At 41.1% G+C, this 16,390-nt stretch overlaps 1 protein-coding gene across 4 annotated transcripts in view; it reads left to right on the plus strand.

The window, feature by feature from the left end:
• The first annotated feature begins 472 nt into the window (after positions 1-472).
• SPTLC2 (serine palmitoyltransferase long chain base subunit 2) overlaps positions 473-16,390 on the plus strand; it is a 93,565-nt gene continuing 77,647 nt past the window's right edge. For 2 of the 4 annotated variants that reach the window (XM_036430258.2, XM_036430297.2), the window contains exon 1: positions 641-893. In XM_036430258.2, the coding sequence (XP_036286151.1) occupies positions 753-893 (141 nt within the window). In that variant the 5' untranslated portion in view covers positions 641-752. Of the gene's footprint in view, positions 518-640; positions 894-16,390 lie in introns of those variants that run through there. The other 2 variants (XM_036430271.2, XM_036430262.2) reach the window with 2 other exon arrangements.

Consider the following 16,390-nt stretch of genomic DNA (forward strand, 5'->3'; position numbering starts at 1 on the left):
TAACCACTACACTGTACACTTGTAACTAATACAAATTAATATAGAATGTAAATTATAATTGAAAAATAAGGTTTAAAAATATGAAAAAAAAATGTAGGCAGGTGGGGAAAAAAGATAAGTGTTAATGAAAACGGAATAATGGTGAGATAATGTAAAATATTCTATTCTTAGAACACCCATAGAGGAATTAAGTAAATAAAGGAGCACTATCTTGGCCTGGAATTACACCCGAGAATTTACCCGGAGGCAAGAGATAGGGGGCGCCAGCTGTCCAGGAGAACTGGGGAACCCGCTTCGGTGACGGGCTCGACCCCCTTTTTTACCCTCACACTCTAATTGGCTCATTCTCTTAGGCCCCGCCTCCTCGTCAGGGTGGACTATTAAACATAAGCCGAGCCAACCGGGTGCCGGGTCCACGAGTCCCTCCTAAAGGCCCCTGGACAAGGCGGCCAGCTCTACTCTCGCCTCTGATTGGCCAGGCGACAGCATGGGTCCCGCCTCCTCCTCCTCCAGATTGGTCAGCGGTCCGTAATGTCCTGACCCTCCTTTCAGCGCCCCCGCCCGGACTTCCCGCAGGCGGCCGGGCCTCCCCGGGAGCGGGCCCCGCCCCCCTGTGACAGCCGGGAATTGGCGGCAGCGTGCAGCCATTTCCGGTTTCGGGGAGGTGGGTGGGGTGCGGAGCGGGATTCGGAGCTGCCGCCGCCTAGGCCACCGCCTACAGAGTCTGCCTTGCGCCTGGTGCTGCCTGGACCATGCGGCCGGAGCCAGGAGGCTGCTGCTGCCGCCGCCCGCTGCGGGCGAACGGCTGCGTGGCGAACGGGGAGGTGCGGAACGGGTACGTGAGGAGCAGCGCCGCTGCCGCCGCCGCCGCCGCCGCAGCCGCAGCCAGCAAGGTACGGTGGGAGCGGGCGGCCGGGCCGGGGCCGGGGCTCCGGGACCCCGCGAGCTGGCACCTGCACGGAGCCGGCGGAGGAGGCGGCCGGGCGGGGTGAGGTCGCGATGACCGTCCGCCGGGTGCGCGTCCGGCAGCGGCGGCTCAGGTGTGTGCTCGAGCGGCTCCTGGCGCTAGCTAGCCGGGCCTGTCGCGAGCTGGAGCCTTCAAGGGCAGCACGGGAGCTCCCCGGTCTCTCCTTGTTTCGAGGTACTCCTCTCCAGTGCCTGGAGGTGTAGGGTGTGCTCCAAGTCCGGGTACTTTTCCTCTCTCCAATGGGGCCAGAAATGCGGAGGCAGGGTTGACTCCTCGGACCCTGGAGGAACCGCTTAGGGTGCTCTCGATTCTCCCCAGGCGCCTTCCTCACGCCCTCGTGGTGGTTGCTTCCTCTTGGAGCCCTGAAGCCCTCCTAGGAAAACCATCCTGGGCTTCTCGGAAGGCAAAGAAAGTTAAGAGGTGGTACCAGGCGGAAACGAAATTAGTCACTTCCTACCACACACCCTACCCCTTCTGCAAGCGAGACATTGGACCAGCCGCCTGGAAGTAAACCAGGTCCGGTGCCTCGAGAGCGTTCAGCCCTTCGCCCGTGGTGAGACCTCATTCATCCCAGGCTCCAGGCTGAGGGAGGTGGTCCACTGGGCCCTTAGAGCGGCAGTTCTGTCACCCAAAGGGGGGTTGTTTAACCTGGCAGTGACTTGTGATGACTCTATTCTAATTAACCGAGGCTGAATCACCCAGCAAATCCAGGCAGTTCTGAAATATTTTGAAAAGTTTTCAAATCGAGACTATTTATTAACCTTTGAATTCCCAATTCTCTGGAGTGGTATAGTCTGCTGAAATGTGCTCTTAAAGACACACCGGTTAAAAGGATGTAAGATCAGTGTTGCTGGTTCAGAGTGCTGTGATATTTGCAATTGTCTTTCATACTTTTATAAGTCTGTTCAGATATTCAAACTCCCTCCCCCCCCCAAAAAAAAGTAATCTGTTCCCTGTATTAGGCTTGTGACTGTGGTTTAATTTGGGCTTTCACATAAATATCTGGCAGGCTCCTCCCCCTATCAGTAGATATTCTAGATAGGCCTGTTGCTGTTTGGTGTGAAACAAAATAAAACATTTCTCCAGGTCATGTTGAGAGAAGAAGACATATTACTAAGAGTTGGGGAGAGAAAATATGTGTAAGAGATTTGACCTCCCCAGCATTTGTAAGGCGTAAGGCAGTATAATACTAAATTCAAAAGATTTGTTTTCATTCTTTAAATAAATAACTGTGTGAGAGAGGAAATGATAAGAATGGACTCATTAGCCAAAACCGGTTTGGCTCAGTGGACAGAGCGTTGGCCTTCGGACTGAGGGGTACCAGGTTCAATTCCGGTCAAGGGCACGTTCCTTGGTTGCGGGCACAACCCCAGTGGGGGATGTGCAGGAGGCAGCTGATCAATGTTTCTCTCTCATCCATGTTTCTAACTCTCTAACCCTCTCCCTTCCTCTCTGTAAAAAACCAATAAAATATATTTTTTGTTTTAAAAAAAGGAATGGGGAGGGGCAATGTTAAAGTATGTACACAGATAATTTAATAATAATAAAAAAAATAATAAAAGGAATGGGCTCATTATAAGCACTGGGAGTAATTGTTTTCCTAGACATGTCAGTGGCTAGTAAGACAAAATTGTGGTATAGAATGTAACAGGGAAACCTAACAGGAGGAGTCAGAAAATACACTGCAGGTGAATGAGTGATTTATTTATTTATTTATCAATTAGTTTGTTGTTTCATCTCTTTATGCATTCATTGGTTGGTTCTTGTATGTGCTCCAACTGGGGCTTGAACCTGCAACCTTGGTGTATCAGATCGATGCTCTAACAACTGAGCTACCCCGCCAGGGCCCAGTGGGTTATTTAAAAGGGAAAAGGAAATTGAGAGAAAGGTATTCACATTTTCCAGGTGTTTTGTGTTTAAGTGTTCTATTCACTTATCATAGGAGTTATGTTCTGATTTAGTAGTAAATTAAACTTCTCCCTCCCATAATTCCTAACAGTTGAGCATTAGTAAGCATAATGTTTCTTCAGCATTGCCGACCAATATGATGAAGAAATATCAAGTTGTTAAAATGAAACTTTAAAATCTTCCTGACTTTCCTAATATATTTTAGGGGGAAATTCCTCTCAAAGCACTATGATGGTATTTGGGAGAATGCTCTAATGGAGTACCCTAAAGAATGTTTAGGGCTGCTTCTAGGAAGTCTTTTTAAAACAAAGAATTTAAGTATATTGCTTTATACACTAATATGAGAATATTGTGTGAGTTTTTTTCTTTCCTTTTATGCAAAAGAGATTTTTGGTAACTTCATGAGAACAAGAACATCTTAAAAATACATTTTAGTTTGGCCGGCATGGTCAGTGGTTGAGTGTCAACCCATGAACCAAGAGGTCACTGTTTGATTCCTGGTCGGGCACATGACCAGGTTGTGGGCTCAATCCCCAGTGGGAGACTTGCAGGAGGCAGCCGTTCAATGTGGTTTAAACATCATTCATGTTTCTATCTTTCTCTCCCTCTCCTTTCCTCTCTGAAATTATATATATATTAGTTAATCCTCACCTGATGATATTTTTCCATTGATTTTTTTTTTTTTTTTTTAAGAGAGAGAGTGGAAGGGAAGGGGAGAGACAGAGAGAGAGAGAAAATCAATGTGAGAGAGACACATCAATTGGTTACACCTCTCACAGATGCCCCAACCAGGGTTGGGGACTAAACCTGCAATGGAAGCACATGCCCTTGACTGGAATCATTACACAGGTTGACACTCTTGTCTACTGAGCCAAATCAGATGGGGCCTTTAAAATATTTTTTAAAGTTAGTTTTGTTTTATTTAAAGTGATATGCTACTGTTCTAACTACGATCTGCAGTTTCTGTGGGATATGTGTGCCATAAAAATACACATAAGATGTTAAATACTGGGAACATCTGTAATGCTTTCAAAAATGAAGATAAATTAAAAAAAAAAAGATGTTAAATGCACAGGTGTGCATCATGCTCTTACTACAAATTTATAGTACAACATGTTTTTAAACCCAATATATAAGTTCATTTCCTCACATATTCCTACATTTATCTTTTATGAACAGGAGAGAAGTTAGAAACTTCTAAAATCTCTTTACATTCTCCAGAGTCTATGTATTTGAAAGGATGAATGTGTAACTGGAACCCAAGGTAGGCTGCCTGCTGCCACAAAAACCAAACTTATTAGACAGATGCTGGTGAAAAAGAGGTTTTATTCAAGTGTCAGTCACCTGAGGAGGTAGGGGATTCTTGTCGCAAAGCCCTTCTCAACATCTCAGTGCAGACAAAATTTTTATAAGGAGGGAGAGGCAAAGCAGAACAAAGAAATCAAGGGAAGGGGGTTGAAAAATTCTCTATGTGCAGCCCCGCACAGTCCATTCTAGTAAGACCTTTAAAACTGCTCAAGTGATAACCTAGTGTGGGCCATCCTGGTTCTTCGTCATCCTGGTTCTTCGTCATCCTGCTTCTGCGTTTGAAGGTCAGCAAGTCTCCTGGGACTGGGATGACTGAAGGTTGGAGTTTGTAACTTCTGAAATTAGTTCCTAGGATTATTATACATACGTACTGTTTATTTATAAGCTACGTATTAGTCAGAATCAGCATTTACAGGAACAGTGTCAGAAAAATAGTGGGTTGGTTACAAATGTACAGATGCTCAACTTACAATGGGGTAACATTTTCTGTTGTTTTTTTTCCCCTTTGGTGATAGCTGAGAGATAATAGGAAATATAGGATGTGACAAAAATGTATGCACATTTTGAATATAATTATAAAGGCATTGTTATTAAAATGCATTTCATTTAACAACTATTAGCTGTTAAAGTGTACAAACATTTCTTGGGACACCATATATATTCGGTATAATAAAAGCCCAGTGACTGAATGGTGGAATGACCAGAACAACTGATCGACCAGTTGCTATGATGTGCACTAACCACCAGGGGGCAGATGTTGCTGCCGTGCCCCTCTACCCCCTGGTCAGTGTGCTACCACAGTGGGAGCACAGCTCCGCTGACCAGGATGAATGGCTGTTCCCATTGTGAACCCTGGGCCAATGGGGAGGAACACGGGCTGCAATTATCACTTCCTTGCCCCAAGCTCCTCATCGCTCCCTGCCACCTCCTGTGGGCATGCTCCATGGAAGATGCCGGACAAGGGAGCAGCCGCTCAGAGGACAGGTCCACTGGGGCTCTGCTGATGGGACGAGCGGTGCTCCCACAGCGGGCCAATCTCCGCAGGTCACACTCCCCACCGGTGCACAAATCCTGTGCACCAGGCCTCGAGTGTGTGTGTGTGTGTGTGTGTGTGTGTGTGTATCTCCACTGTTTCTGGCACAGAACTCCCAAAACCTGTGTGATTTCTTAAGTGAGAAGTGTATTAAGAGCATGTTTTGTTCTAATATTTGATCTTTGACCCTGATTCCTAACCACAGAGTCCCTAAATCTCTTGGCGTGTTCTGGGTGACCATGGTGTCTTTTGTTCTGATCATGATGTTCTTTGTTCTGACTCTGGGTGGGCTCCTGGTTGGGGGCTGGTCACCAGAAGGACTAAGCCATGATTAGAAGCTTGGAATGCTCAGCCCTACCTTCTGTTTTCCAGAGAGGAAGGAGGGGCTGGACATGGACTTAATGATTGATCATGCCTATATACTGAAGCCTCCTCCATAAAAATTCCCAGAAGTCCGGGGTTCAGAGAGCTTCTGGGTTGCTGAACACATGGAGGTGCTGGGAGAGGAGCATACCCTTTTCCCACACACCTTTCCTTCTCTTCAAACTAGATGCTCACTCATATCTTTTATATCTTTTTATAATAAACTAGTAAACAGTAAATAAACAATTTCCCTGAGTTCTGTGCACTGCTCTAGCAAATTAAACTGGAGGAGGGGGATGGTGGATACCTCCAATTTATAGTTGATCTTGAGAAGCACAGGTGACAATCTAGATTGTCAATTGGCATCTGAAGTTGGGGGATGGGAGATAGTTTTATGTGACTGAGCCCTTAACCAGTGGAATGTGATGATATCTCCAGGTGAGTAGCATTAGAATTGAGTTAATTGTAAGACACTGAATTGTTGTCCAGGTGTTGCTTGCTGATGTGAAAACACATGCTTATTGCCCCCCATTCTGGTGTCAAAAGTGTTGTTGTGAGTGTAACACATTAGTGGGAATAAATGAGAAACATCACAGGAGTGCTGGTGTTAGTTTTTTTCTTTACATTAGTCATTCTCAGGGGGTAGACATTACTGTTTTTTAAATGTTTTTATTCTTAGAGGAAGGGAAAGGGACAGAAGAAGAAACATCGATGTAAGAGAGAAACATTGACCTGCTGCCTCCTGCATGCCCCCCACCAGGGACTGAGCCCCAAACTGGTGACCTTTTGGTGCACAGGATGGCACTCAGCTAACTGAGCCACACGATCCAGGATGATATTACTGTTATCACTGGTTTTTTTGTTTTGTTTTGTTTTTTTGTTATCACTGTTTTTTAATGATGACAGTAGATAGGGTTCACAAGGAAGCATAGCAATAAAGCAGTAATTTTTCCTCCCTACCATTCAGAGGAATGAGAAAAGGGTCATCAGTCTTTAATGGAGGTAAAGAGTTCTATTAGCATTAGGGAAACTTTGAAAGAGAATTGGAAGCTCTGGCAGAATTAGAACTGGAAGGAACCTTTAGGGGGTTATGTAGTTCAGTCTCTTTATCTCTTTGTAGGATTTTATTAAAACTAATCTTTTTTAAAATTTTATTTTATTGATTTTGTACAGAGAGGAAGGGAGAGAGACAAAGAGTTAGAAACATCAATGAGAGAGAGTCATTGATCAGCTGCCTCTTGCACACCCCCTACTGGGGATATGCCCACAACCAAAGCACATGCCCCTGACTGGAATCGAACCCGGGACCTTTCAGTCCCCAAGCCGACGCTCTAACCATTGAGCCAAACCAGTCTCGGCTATTAAAACTAATCTTAATAGATGATTCCATCCTATTTTTAAAAACCTCTGGAGGATTTGCAGGAAATTTTCTCATCAGCATGTTACAGTATTCAGTGATCTTAATTTCCAAGAGTTGGGATGGTTTTTTTTTAAAGCTCCTTGTTAATGGCACTTTTTTAAAAAAGATCTTTAATTTCTTTATAGAACCTTGTGAGATGTTCCTTAATTAGTTAATGAGTATAGAAGGAAAAAAAATATCTGCTTTTGAGTAAATTTTTAACCTAACTTTCTTTTCTTTAATAGTAATTTTAATGAGATATTAGGAGGATGATAGCCTTTTAGCTACCAAAATAAGTAAGATTCTAAAAGAGGAATTAAGGTACAAGTTATGTTCTTATTTAAGTAATAAGCCAGGAGAAATAGGAAGAACAAAGTGCTGGTCCTGCTTCTTATAAGGTTCTTAGAAGGCTGCAAATGAATAATTAATGAAGGATGGTTTACTAAATAGCTACTAGCTTTTGTTTCCACTTAATAGAAACCGTAACTCTGAAAATAAGTTATGAGACAAGAACAGGAGGAGCTAGAATGTCCAGTATACCTGTTCAGGTTTCCCAGGGCCTGATGAGACACTGGAAGACCCCAAGGCTTTGCAAAAATGTTGCATCAATAACTGTTTACAACTTCTGGGACTGAGTTATTGTTTCAAATGTTTTTGTTCCAACAGGAAGAGCATTTCTATCTGGAGCTGAAAGATTCCAGAGTTATTTGATGAACTCAGGAATTATCTAATAAAAATTCTTGAGAAATGAGACCAGTGAACTTGGATATTCAGGGAAGGCACACTTGCCTGCTTTTTAAAGTTGGCCTAGGTGCCCTAGGAACTTCCTAGTGGTCAGAGCAAGATAGTTAATTGGTTGAGATTCAATTAGATTCAATTTTTGAAAGAAAGAAGCAGTGTTTATTGGCAGAATAGACAATTGAGAGGAATGGGTAGAGGCTGTGTTTGCATTCTGAGTGGGTGTGCCTTCTTTGATTAAATACATGGTTTGTGGCATCAAAAGTCAGTTGGCTTCTGAATAGCTTCTAAGAAGCCTTCAATAATGTAGTTTGTGTTTTGTGACTGATTAAGCAAATACGCCTTTTGCTCTTGACCCATTTAATTTCAGAAAATCTAGCTTATTTTTATTGTCTTTAAGATTACCTTCAAGACCCATTATGAATGTTAAAGTGGGTATTTTTTCCTTGTATTTTAAAATAACTTTTGTTTCTGATTAGAAATAATGCATGTCTATCATAAGGCCCTAAATATTGGGATATCCCTGTGTTGGGGGTTCATTTTTAAATATTGTTAGTTGTAAATCAGTCTGCTTTCTGAAATAAGCATACAATTTAGTAAAAATGGGCAAAAGATAGGAATTGGCAATTTGTAGGGAAAAAACTTGATTGAAAAATAAATATATGAATATGTTCATTCTCACTAGTTTTTGAGTTACTGTAAGTTAAAACAGTGAGATAATGTTTTCATCTTTTCCAATTCGAAAACTATTAAAATGTGACCGTATTAAATGTTGACAAAATTTTAGCAATGGAAATGTGTATGTGGGTGCTCTTACTATAAAATGGTACAGTTGCTTTGGAGAACAGTTTCTAGAAAAGTTGAGATATGCATATTTATAATGATTGTCCTACTAAGCGTCTATTAGATATATATGATAGCAGAGGTTTTCAAATCTTTTTATTTCAACCCACACCAAGAAGTAACATCTTTATATCACAACCCAGTGCACCCATAATGTATGTATATTTTATGTGCTTTACATATTTTTAAAATATATATTTTATTGATTTTTTTTACAGAGAGGAAGGGAGAGAGATAGAGTTAGAAACATCAATGAGAGAGACACATCGATTAGCTGTCTCCTGTACACCCTCTACTGGGGATGTGCCCGCAACCAAGGTATATGCCCTTAATGGGAATCGAACCTGGGACCCTTCAGTCCACAGTCCATCGCTCTATCCACTGAGTCAAACTAGTTTCAGCTGCTTTAAATGTTTTATGTCTACATATATATAACTGAAACAAGGTTTCACAAATTAGTGTTTATCCATGTAACACTGATCATCTGATTATCTTTATTCTGTACTACTCAATGAGAGTTTTAAACTGCAAGTTTAAAATACGCTGATCACAAATCAGTGAATTGACTTCATGAATCACTGATTGGCTGTAACCCACAGTTTGAACATTACTAGGGCTGTTATAACAAAGTACCACAGAATAGGTGGCTTAAACAACAAAAATGTGTTTTCTCATAGTTGTGGAGACTAAGAGGTTTGGGCAAGGTTGGTTTCTTCTAATGCCTCTCTCCTTGACTTGTAGATGAACCTCTTCTCCCTGTATCCTTACCTGGTCTTCCCTTTGTGTCCAAATTTCTTCTTATAAGGACACTAGTCATTGGATTAGGACCTACCCTAATGACCTCATTTTAATGTAATTATCTCTTTAAAAACCTTATCTCCAAATATAGTCACATTTGATGTATTGGGGTTAGAACTTAAAGTATCAATTTGGGGGGGTTAGTTCAGCCCATAAGACAATGTTTTCCCAACAGATTCTGCTCACGGTCACAGGAGACATATTTAAGAATGTTTACTGTAAAAATCAACAAGCCCAACAACTGGTGTGGCTCAGTGATAGAGCATTGACCTAAGAACCACAAGATCAGGGCACATGCCAGGTTGCGGGCTTGATCTCCAGTGTGGAGCATGCAGGAGGCAGCCCATCAATGATTCTTATCATTGATGTTTCTCTCCCTCTCCTTTCCTTTCTGAAATCAATAAAAATATTTTAAATACATTTTTTAATTGATTTCAGAGAGGAAGGAAGAAGGAGATAGAAACATCAATGATGAGAAAGAATCATCGTTCTACCCTGGAGATCAAGCCCAAACCCAAGCATGTGCCCTTGACCAGAATCGAATCTTGGATCCTTCAGTCCTCAGGCCAACACTCTATCCACTGAGCCAAACCAGCTAGGGCAATAAAAATATATATTTTTAAATCAACAAAGACAGTCATACAGTGCAATACCAGATAGTAGTGAAAAGGTGAATTGCTCTCTATATTATGAACTTGGGTAAATCTCAGGTACATACTGTAAAAAGTTGCAGATAAATACATACAGAATAATGTGATTTTAAGGACTAAAAACATGCAGAACTATATGGCTATGTATTTTTATAGTAAAGGTATTTTTAAATTAATGGGAATGATAAACACCAAATTAAGAGTAACTTCTAGCCAAAACCGATTTGGTTCGGTGGATAGAGCGTCAGCCTCTGGACTGAAAGGTCCCAGGTTCGATTCCTGTCAAGGGCATGTACCTTGGTTGCAGGCACATTCCCAGTGGGAGGTGTGCAGGGGGCAGCTGATTGATGATTCTCTCTCATCGATGTTTCTCTCTGTCCCTATCTCTCCCTCTCTGTAAAAAATCAATAAAATATATTTAAAAAAAAAGAAAAAGAAAAGAGTAACTTCTATACTTACAGCGAAGAAGTGAAATAACACTTCCCCAGGGCAAATTTCTTAAAAGGACAAATTTCATGTGGCTCTCCCATACCTCCCGACTTCACATCCTGCCAAGTCACTCCAGCCAAGCTGGCCTTTCTGCTTTTTCCTGAACACATCAAGCATGCTTGCCTCAAGGCTTTTGCCCTTTTTACATTGGCCTGAAAAATATTTTTTCCTTAGTTCATTTCTGCAATCCTTGTAGGTTTCTGCTTACCCCTTACATCCTTCAGACAACATGTCCCTGTCTAAAATGTTTTCCACTTATTACTATATTTTTCTAGTTACAGCATTTATAATTGCCTGATATTAAATTATGTATCTTTCTGCTTATTTATTGTCTGCCTCTCTCACCAGAATATATGCATTTTAGTGCTCAGATAATGCCTACCTTATAATAGGGACTCAATGAGTATTGATGGAGTAAATGAATGAGGGAAAGAATGAATGGTAACCTCAGTGTTTTATTTAAAGGAAAAATAAGATCTAAATCATATAAGCTAGTTGTTAAATTTTGATAAATATAAGTGTTGAGTATATTTTTATCTATTTTTAAAAATTATAGTATGGTATTTTATATGTGCTTGCTTGTTGATGAAAACCAGTTTCCCAAAATAATATAAACATGCTAGAGGCCCAATGCACGAAATTTGTGCAAAGGGCTCAGCCCTTGGAGCCCTGGTCCATCCAGCAGGTCATGTGGCTGTCCGGTCTAATTAGCATATTACACTTTTATTATTATACTAGTAGATAAGAGAAATAGGTTGTGCCAGTAAAGAAACTCATACCATAATTTTTAGTGTTCCAGGTTTCCAGGTGGTTAAAATAATAGGGGCTTACTGAAGGTTCTTACTAGGAAGGGTGACTGCTCATGAGGAAGAGTGGGAAGTGGTCAGTGACGTTCCTAATAGTCTGGAAATGGAACGGACACACTTCAGTATATTTAATCACCTTTCTGTTAGCTCTTCTAAGAAGCAGCATGGCTAGTAATCACTTCTGCAGCACCCCTTCCAATAGTCTTACAAGGAGTGTAAGCTGTGAGATGCTGATTGGTGCTTCCGAGGAAAGGAAACCTATCAGCTTTGACTTTCTTTCTGCCTTGCCACTCTCTCTCACCTTGACTTGGAATGCCAAGAAGCTGGGCTGAGAAACCTGGCCTGTGATCACTGATTAGACTGTAACAGAACTACCTGTGGAGACTCCAGCTGTATGTGCTAAAGGTAATTGATATCTCTATCACCTCCTACATAAGCATGGCTTGTGTAGAGGCAAAGGAAGCAGGTTATTTCCAGTACATCTAAATTACTTCTGGTTTCCTAAAAAGACATCTTTTTTTTAAAGAGGAAATTCATATAACATCATTTATCTGCATTCTAGGATAGCTAGTAATATGAATAGCAAAAACTGCTAATTATATGAATAGAAAAATAAGCATGAAGGGTGAGTTTGAAGTGAAATTCTAATATTAAGCCACTTGATGATTTTAAAACAATCAGATTAAATTGTAATATCTCTGATATAATCCAGAGAAAATTTGATTCATAGAAAATCTCAGGAATATGATTAAGAAATGCCAATAAGTGGGAAAGGTAAAGACTTGGATTCTAGTCCCAACTTTGAATTTAACTTTTTTGTGACTAGACAAATTGCTTAATCTCCTTTCCTTGATTTTGCCATTTCATCCTATATAATAAAGAGGCAATATGCAAATTGGCCATCACTCCAACACACAAGATGGCAACCCCCAAGTGGACACAAGTTGGCTGCCACAAGATGGCCAGCAGGGGAGGGCAGTTGTGGGTGATCAGGCCAGCAGGGGAGGGCAGTTGGGAGGGACCAGGCCTGGAAGGGAGGGCATTTGGGGGCGACCAGGCTGGCAAGGGAAGGCAGTTAGGGGTTACTGGGCCATCAGGGGAGGAGGGCATTCAGGGGTGACCAGGCCATCAGGGGAGTGCAGTTAGGGGCAATCGGGCCAGCAGGGAAGCAGTTAGGTATCAATCAGGCTGGCAGGAGAGAGGTTAGGGGGTGATCAGGCTGGCAAGCAAAGAGGTTAGGGGCAATTAGGCAGGCAAGCAGGTAAGCAGTTGGGAGCCAACAGTCCTGGATTGTGAGAGGAATCCCAGATTGGAGAGGGTGCAGCCTGGGCTGAGGGACAGCCCCGCCCACACACACACACACACACACACACTAATTTCATGCACTAATTTCGTTTAGTTTATTTATTTTTTTAAAATATATTTTTATTGATTTTGTACAGAAAGGAAGGGAGAGAGATAGAGAGCTAGAAACATCGATGAGAGAGTCATCGATCAGCTGCCTCTTGCACACCTCCTACCGGGGATATGCCCACAACCAAGGTACATTCCCTTGACCGGAATCGAACTCGGGACCTCTCAGTCCCCAAGCCGACACTCTATCCATTGAGCCAAATGGGTTTCGGCTAATTTCGTTTAGTTTAAATATAAATCCCTTTAATCAGTATTCTTTAAAATAGTTTTTGTTATTTTTTTATCTCAAAAACCATATATGCATATTTGAAAGTAGTTAGAAAAATGGATCTTGAAAGTTCTCATAAAAAAATTATGTAACTATGTATGTATGATGTTATCTGGACTTTTGTGGTAATCATTTTACAGTATAGTATGCAAATATATCAAATTATGTGTTATACACCTGAAAGTCATGTGTTGTTACATGTCAATTATACCTCAATAAAAAATACCCCACAAAAATGTTAATCTTTGCATCGTTTTGCTGTCTTAAAAAAATCTGCAGACTTCTTGAAGACAGGAATTTTAAAAAATATATATTTTATTGATTTTTTACAGAGAGGAAGAGAGGGATAGACAGTTGGAAACTTTGATGAGAGAGAAACATCGATCAGCTGCCTCCTACACACCCCCTACTGGGGATGTGCCTGCAACCAAGATACATGCCCTTGACCGGAATCAAACCCGGGACCTTTCAGTCCGCAGGCCATCGCTCTATCCACTGAGCCAAACCGGTTTCAGCTTGAAGACAAGAATTATCTTTTACTCATATCAACTACACTTGACATATATAGAGAAATGAAATATTTTTTGAATGAGTGAAAAAGGAAGATAATTATGATGATTTTGAGCTCCTTGGTAGAATGGGACTCTGGGTTCTTAGGAGAGACTTTGATGTATGAAAATTATTTTTGCAGTTTTGGAAATGTCAAAAAATTAAATGGGAGGAATCTCCACTTCTCAGCAGGTGAAATTAAAGGGAGGAAGGAAAGATCAGGTTGAGAGAGATTTCCCAAGGCTAGCAGTGCTGAAATAATAGGTGAATGTGTAGACTACTGTACACTGTGCCTTCTCTCATTTTCAATCATATTCATATTCCCTCCCTGCCTACTAGGAAAGCAGAAGCTTTTGATTGCTGGACAGTATGAATAAAAGACCTGCAGAGACTAAAGTTGGTGTTTTTCCCCCCAGTTTTTGCCCTCTAAGGTAGATACAGTAAGGGGCTAAGCACTGCCATCTAACCAGAGATTGAATAGAGTAGGGCTGGGCTGAATTTTTGGGTAGATTCATCCACTCTAGTGAGCACAATGCCTCAAGGGTGGGATCCATTGTGTGTTTGTTGGGAGCCCTCCCTGCAGTATGTATGACTTTATGTCCTGAGATTGTGGTTAGTTTCAAGTCACCTTTCTAGTGCAGCCCTCTAGCTTTTCTAGAACTTGGTAGATGCCCTATGCAGAAAATTGGCCATGTGTTTGGTGTTCATCTGGAATTCAGTCATACCAGCCTGTGCAGCTATCATATGCTCCGCTGGTTTTTATTCCTCTTGGTAGAATGCTTCTGCCTATGGCAAGCCCAATTATGATCAGTTCATGCTCAAACCCTGCAGATACCAATAAGAAAGAAAATGGCTAGCAATTTCAACTTACCAAGGGCTCTTCCATCTCTGGAATTTTAGTTCATCATGTGCTCTTTGCTTTGCATTGAAGACAACTCTACAGTGTCATTAAAATTGTTTCTTTTGCTGAAACCGCTTTGGCTCAGTGGTAGAGCGTCGGTCTGCAGACTGAAAGGTCCCAGGTTCTATTCCGGTCAAGGGCATGTACATTGGTTGTGGGAACATCCCCGGCAGGGGGTGTGCAAGAGGCAACCGGTCAATATTTCTCTCTCATCGACGTTTCTAGCTCTCTATCTCTCTCCCTTCCTCTCTGTAAAAAATCAATAAAATATATATTTTTTAAAAATTGTTTCTTTTTCTGCCCTGCCGGTGTTGCTCAGTGGTTGACTGGCAATCCATGAATTAAGAGATCACCAGTTTGATTCCCAGTCAGGGCACAGGCCCTGATTCTGGCTCAATCCCCAGTAGGGAGTGTGTAGGAGGCAGCTGATCATCGATGTTTCTCTCCCATCGATGTTTCCGTCTCTCTATCCCTTTCCCTTCCTCTCTCTAAAATCAATAACCTATTTAAAAAAAAATGTTTCTTGTTTTGAATAATCTGTAGTTTTATCTAAGTTCTATGTAAGTGATGGCTTGCCTCTAACTTTTAACTCCAACCTGGAAGTGGATGTCTCAATATTGGTTTTTTATTTTTTTGGTTTTGTTTATATAAGAGGCATAAAAATAAAGTTGCCAAAACACACTGATATTTATTTACAGAGAACAAACTGATGGTTGCCAGATGGAAGGGGTATTAGGATGAGTGAAAAAGGTGAAAGGGATTAAGTATAAATTGCCAGTTCTAAAGAAAAGTACAGGATAGGGAATATAGTTAATAATGCCTTGAGGCATTGTGCTCACTAGAGTGGATGAATCTACCCAATATTAATATAGTTAATAATAATCATATGTATATATGATTTCAGAAGGTTACTAGATTTATCAGGTGATCATTTCATAAGGTATATAAATATCTAATTGTAATATTATGTACCTGAACCTAATATATTATATTGGGTCGGCAGCTAAGTAATTGCGGATTTTTTAAAGAAAATCAAAGACAATTTTTTCATGGAACTAAATAACTTTATTCTGTAATGTATTGCCCATTTTGATCAATGACCTTTTGCCATCTTTCAGGCAGCATCATAATCCCACGTTCAAAAAACTTCTGGTTTTTATTAGCAAAAAACTGAATCAGGTACGATTTGACATCATCATCATTATTGAAATTTTTACCATTCAAGGAGTTTTGTAAAGATCGAAACAAAAAGTAATCAGATGGTGCAAGGTCAGGACTATATGGTGGATGTGGCAAAACATCCCAACCAAGCTCCATTAATTTTTGCCAAGTGACCAAAGATGTGTGTGACCTTGCATTGTCATGATGGAATACAACACCTTTTCGATTTGTCAATTCGGGCCGCTTTTCTTCAACTGCATTGTTTAATTTCGTTAGTTGTTCAATGTAGACATCAGAATTGATCGTTCGGTTGGGTGGTAAGAGTTCAAAGTAGACAATTCCTTTGTAATCCCACCAAACTGATAACAAAACCTTCTTTTGATGAATATCAGCTTTTGATGTTGTTTGAGTTGGTTCACCTGGCCTGCTCCACGATCTTTTCCGCTTGATATTGTTGTAAACAACCCATTTTTCATCGCCAGTTATCAGTCATTTTAAAAATGGATCATTTTCATTACGTTTCTTTAGCAAATCGCAGCTGCTAATGCGTTGCGTTAACTGTGATTCTTTCAGTTCGTGAGGAACCCATGTATCGAGTTTTTGAACATAGCCAAGTTGTTTTAAGTGATTTTCAATGCATGTATGTGATACCTGAAGCTTCTCTGCAATCTCACGTGTTGTACTGTGACAGTCCGAATTGATTATTGCTTTGATTAGGGCGTCATCAACTTCAACTAGACGACCAGAGCGTTTTTCAACTTTGAGTGAAAAATCACCAGAACGAAATTTGGCAAAC

Source organism: Pipistrellus kuhlii, unplaced genomic scaffold (assembly GCF_014108245.1).
Source record: "Pipistrellus kuhlii isolate mPipKuh1 unplaced genomic scaffold, mPipKuh1.p scaffold_m20_p_1, whole genome shotgun sequence".
In the NCBI taxonomy this organism is placed as follows: domain Eukaryota; kingdom Metazoa; phylum Chordata; class Mammalia; order Chiroptera; family Vespertilionidae; genus Pipistrellus; species Pipistrellus kuhlii.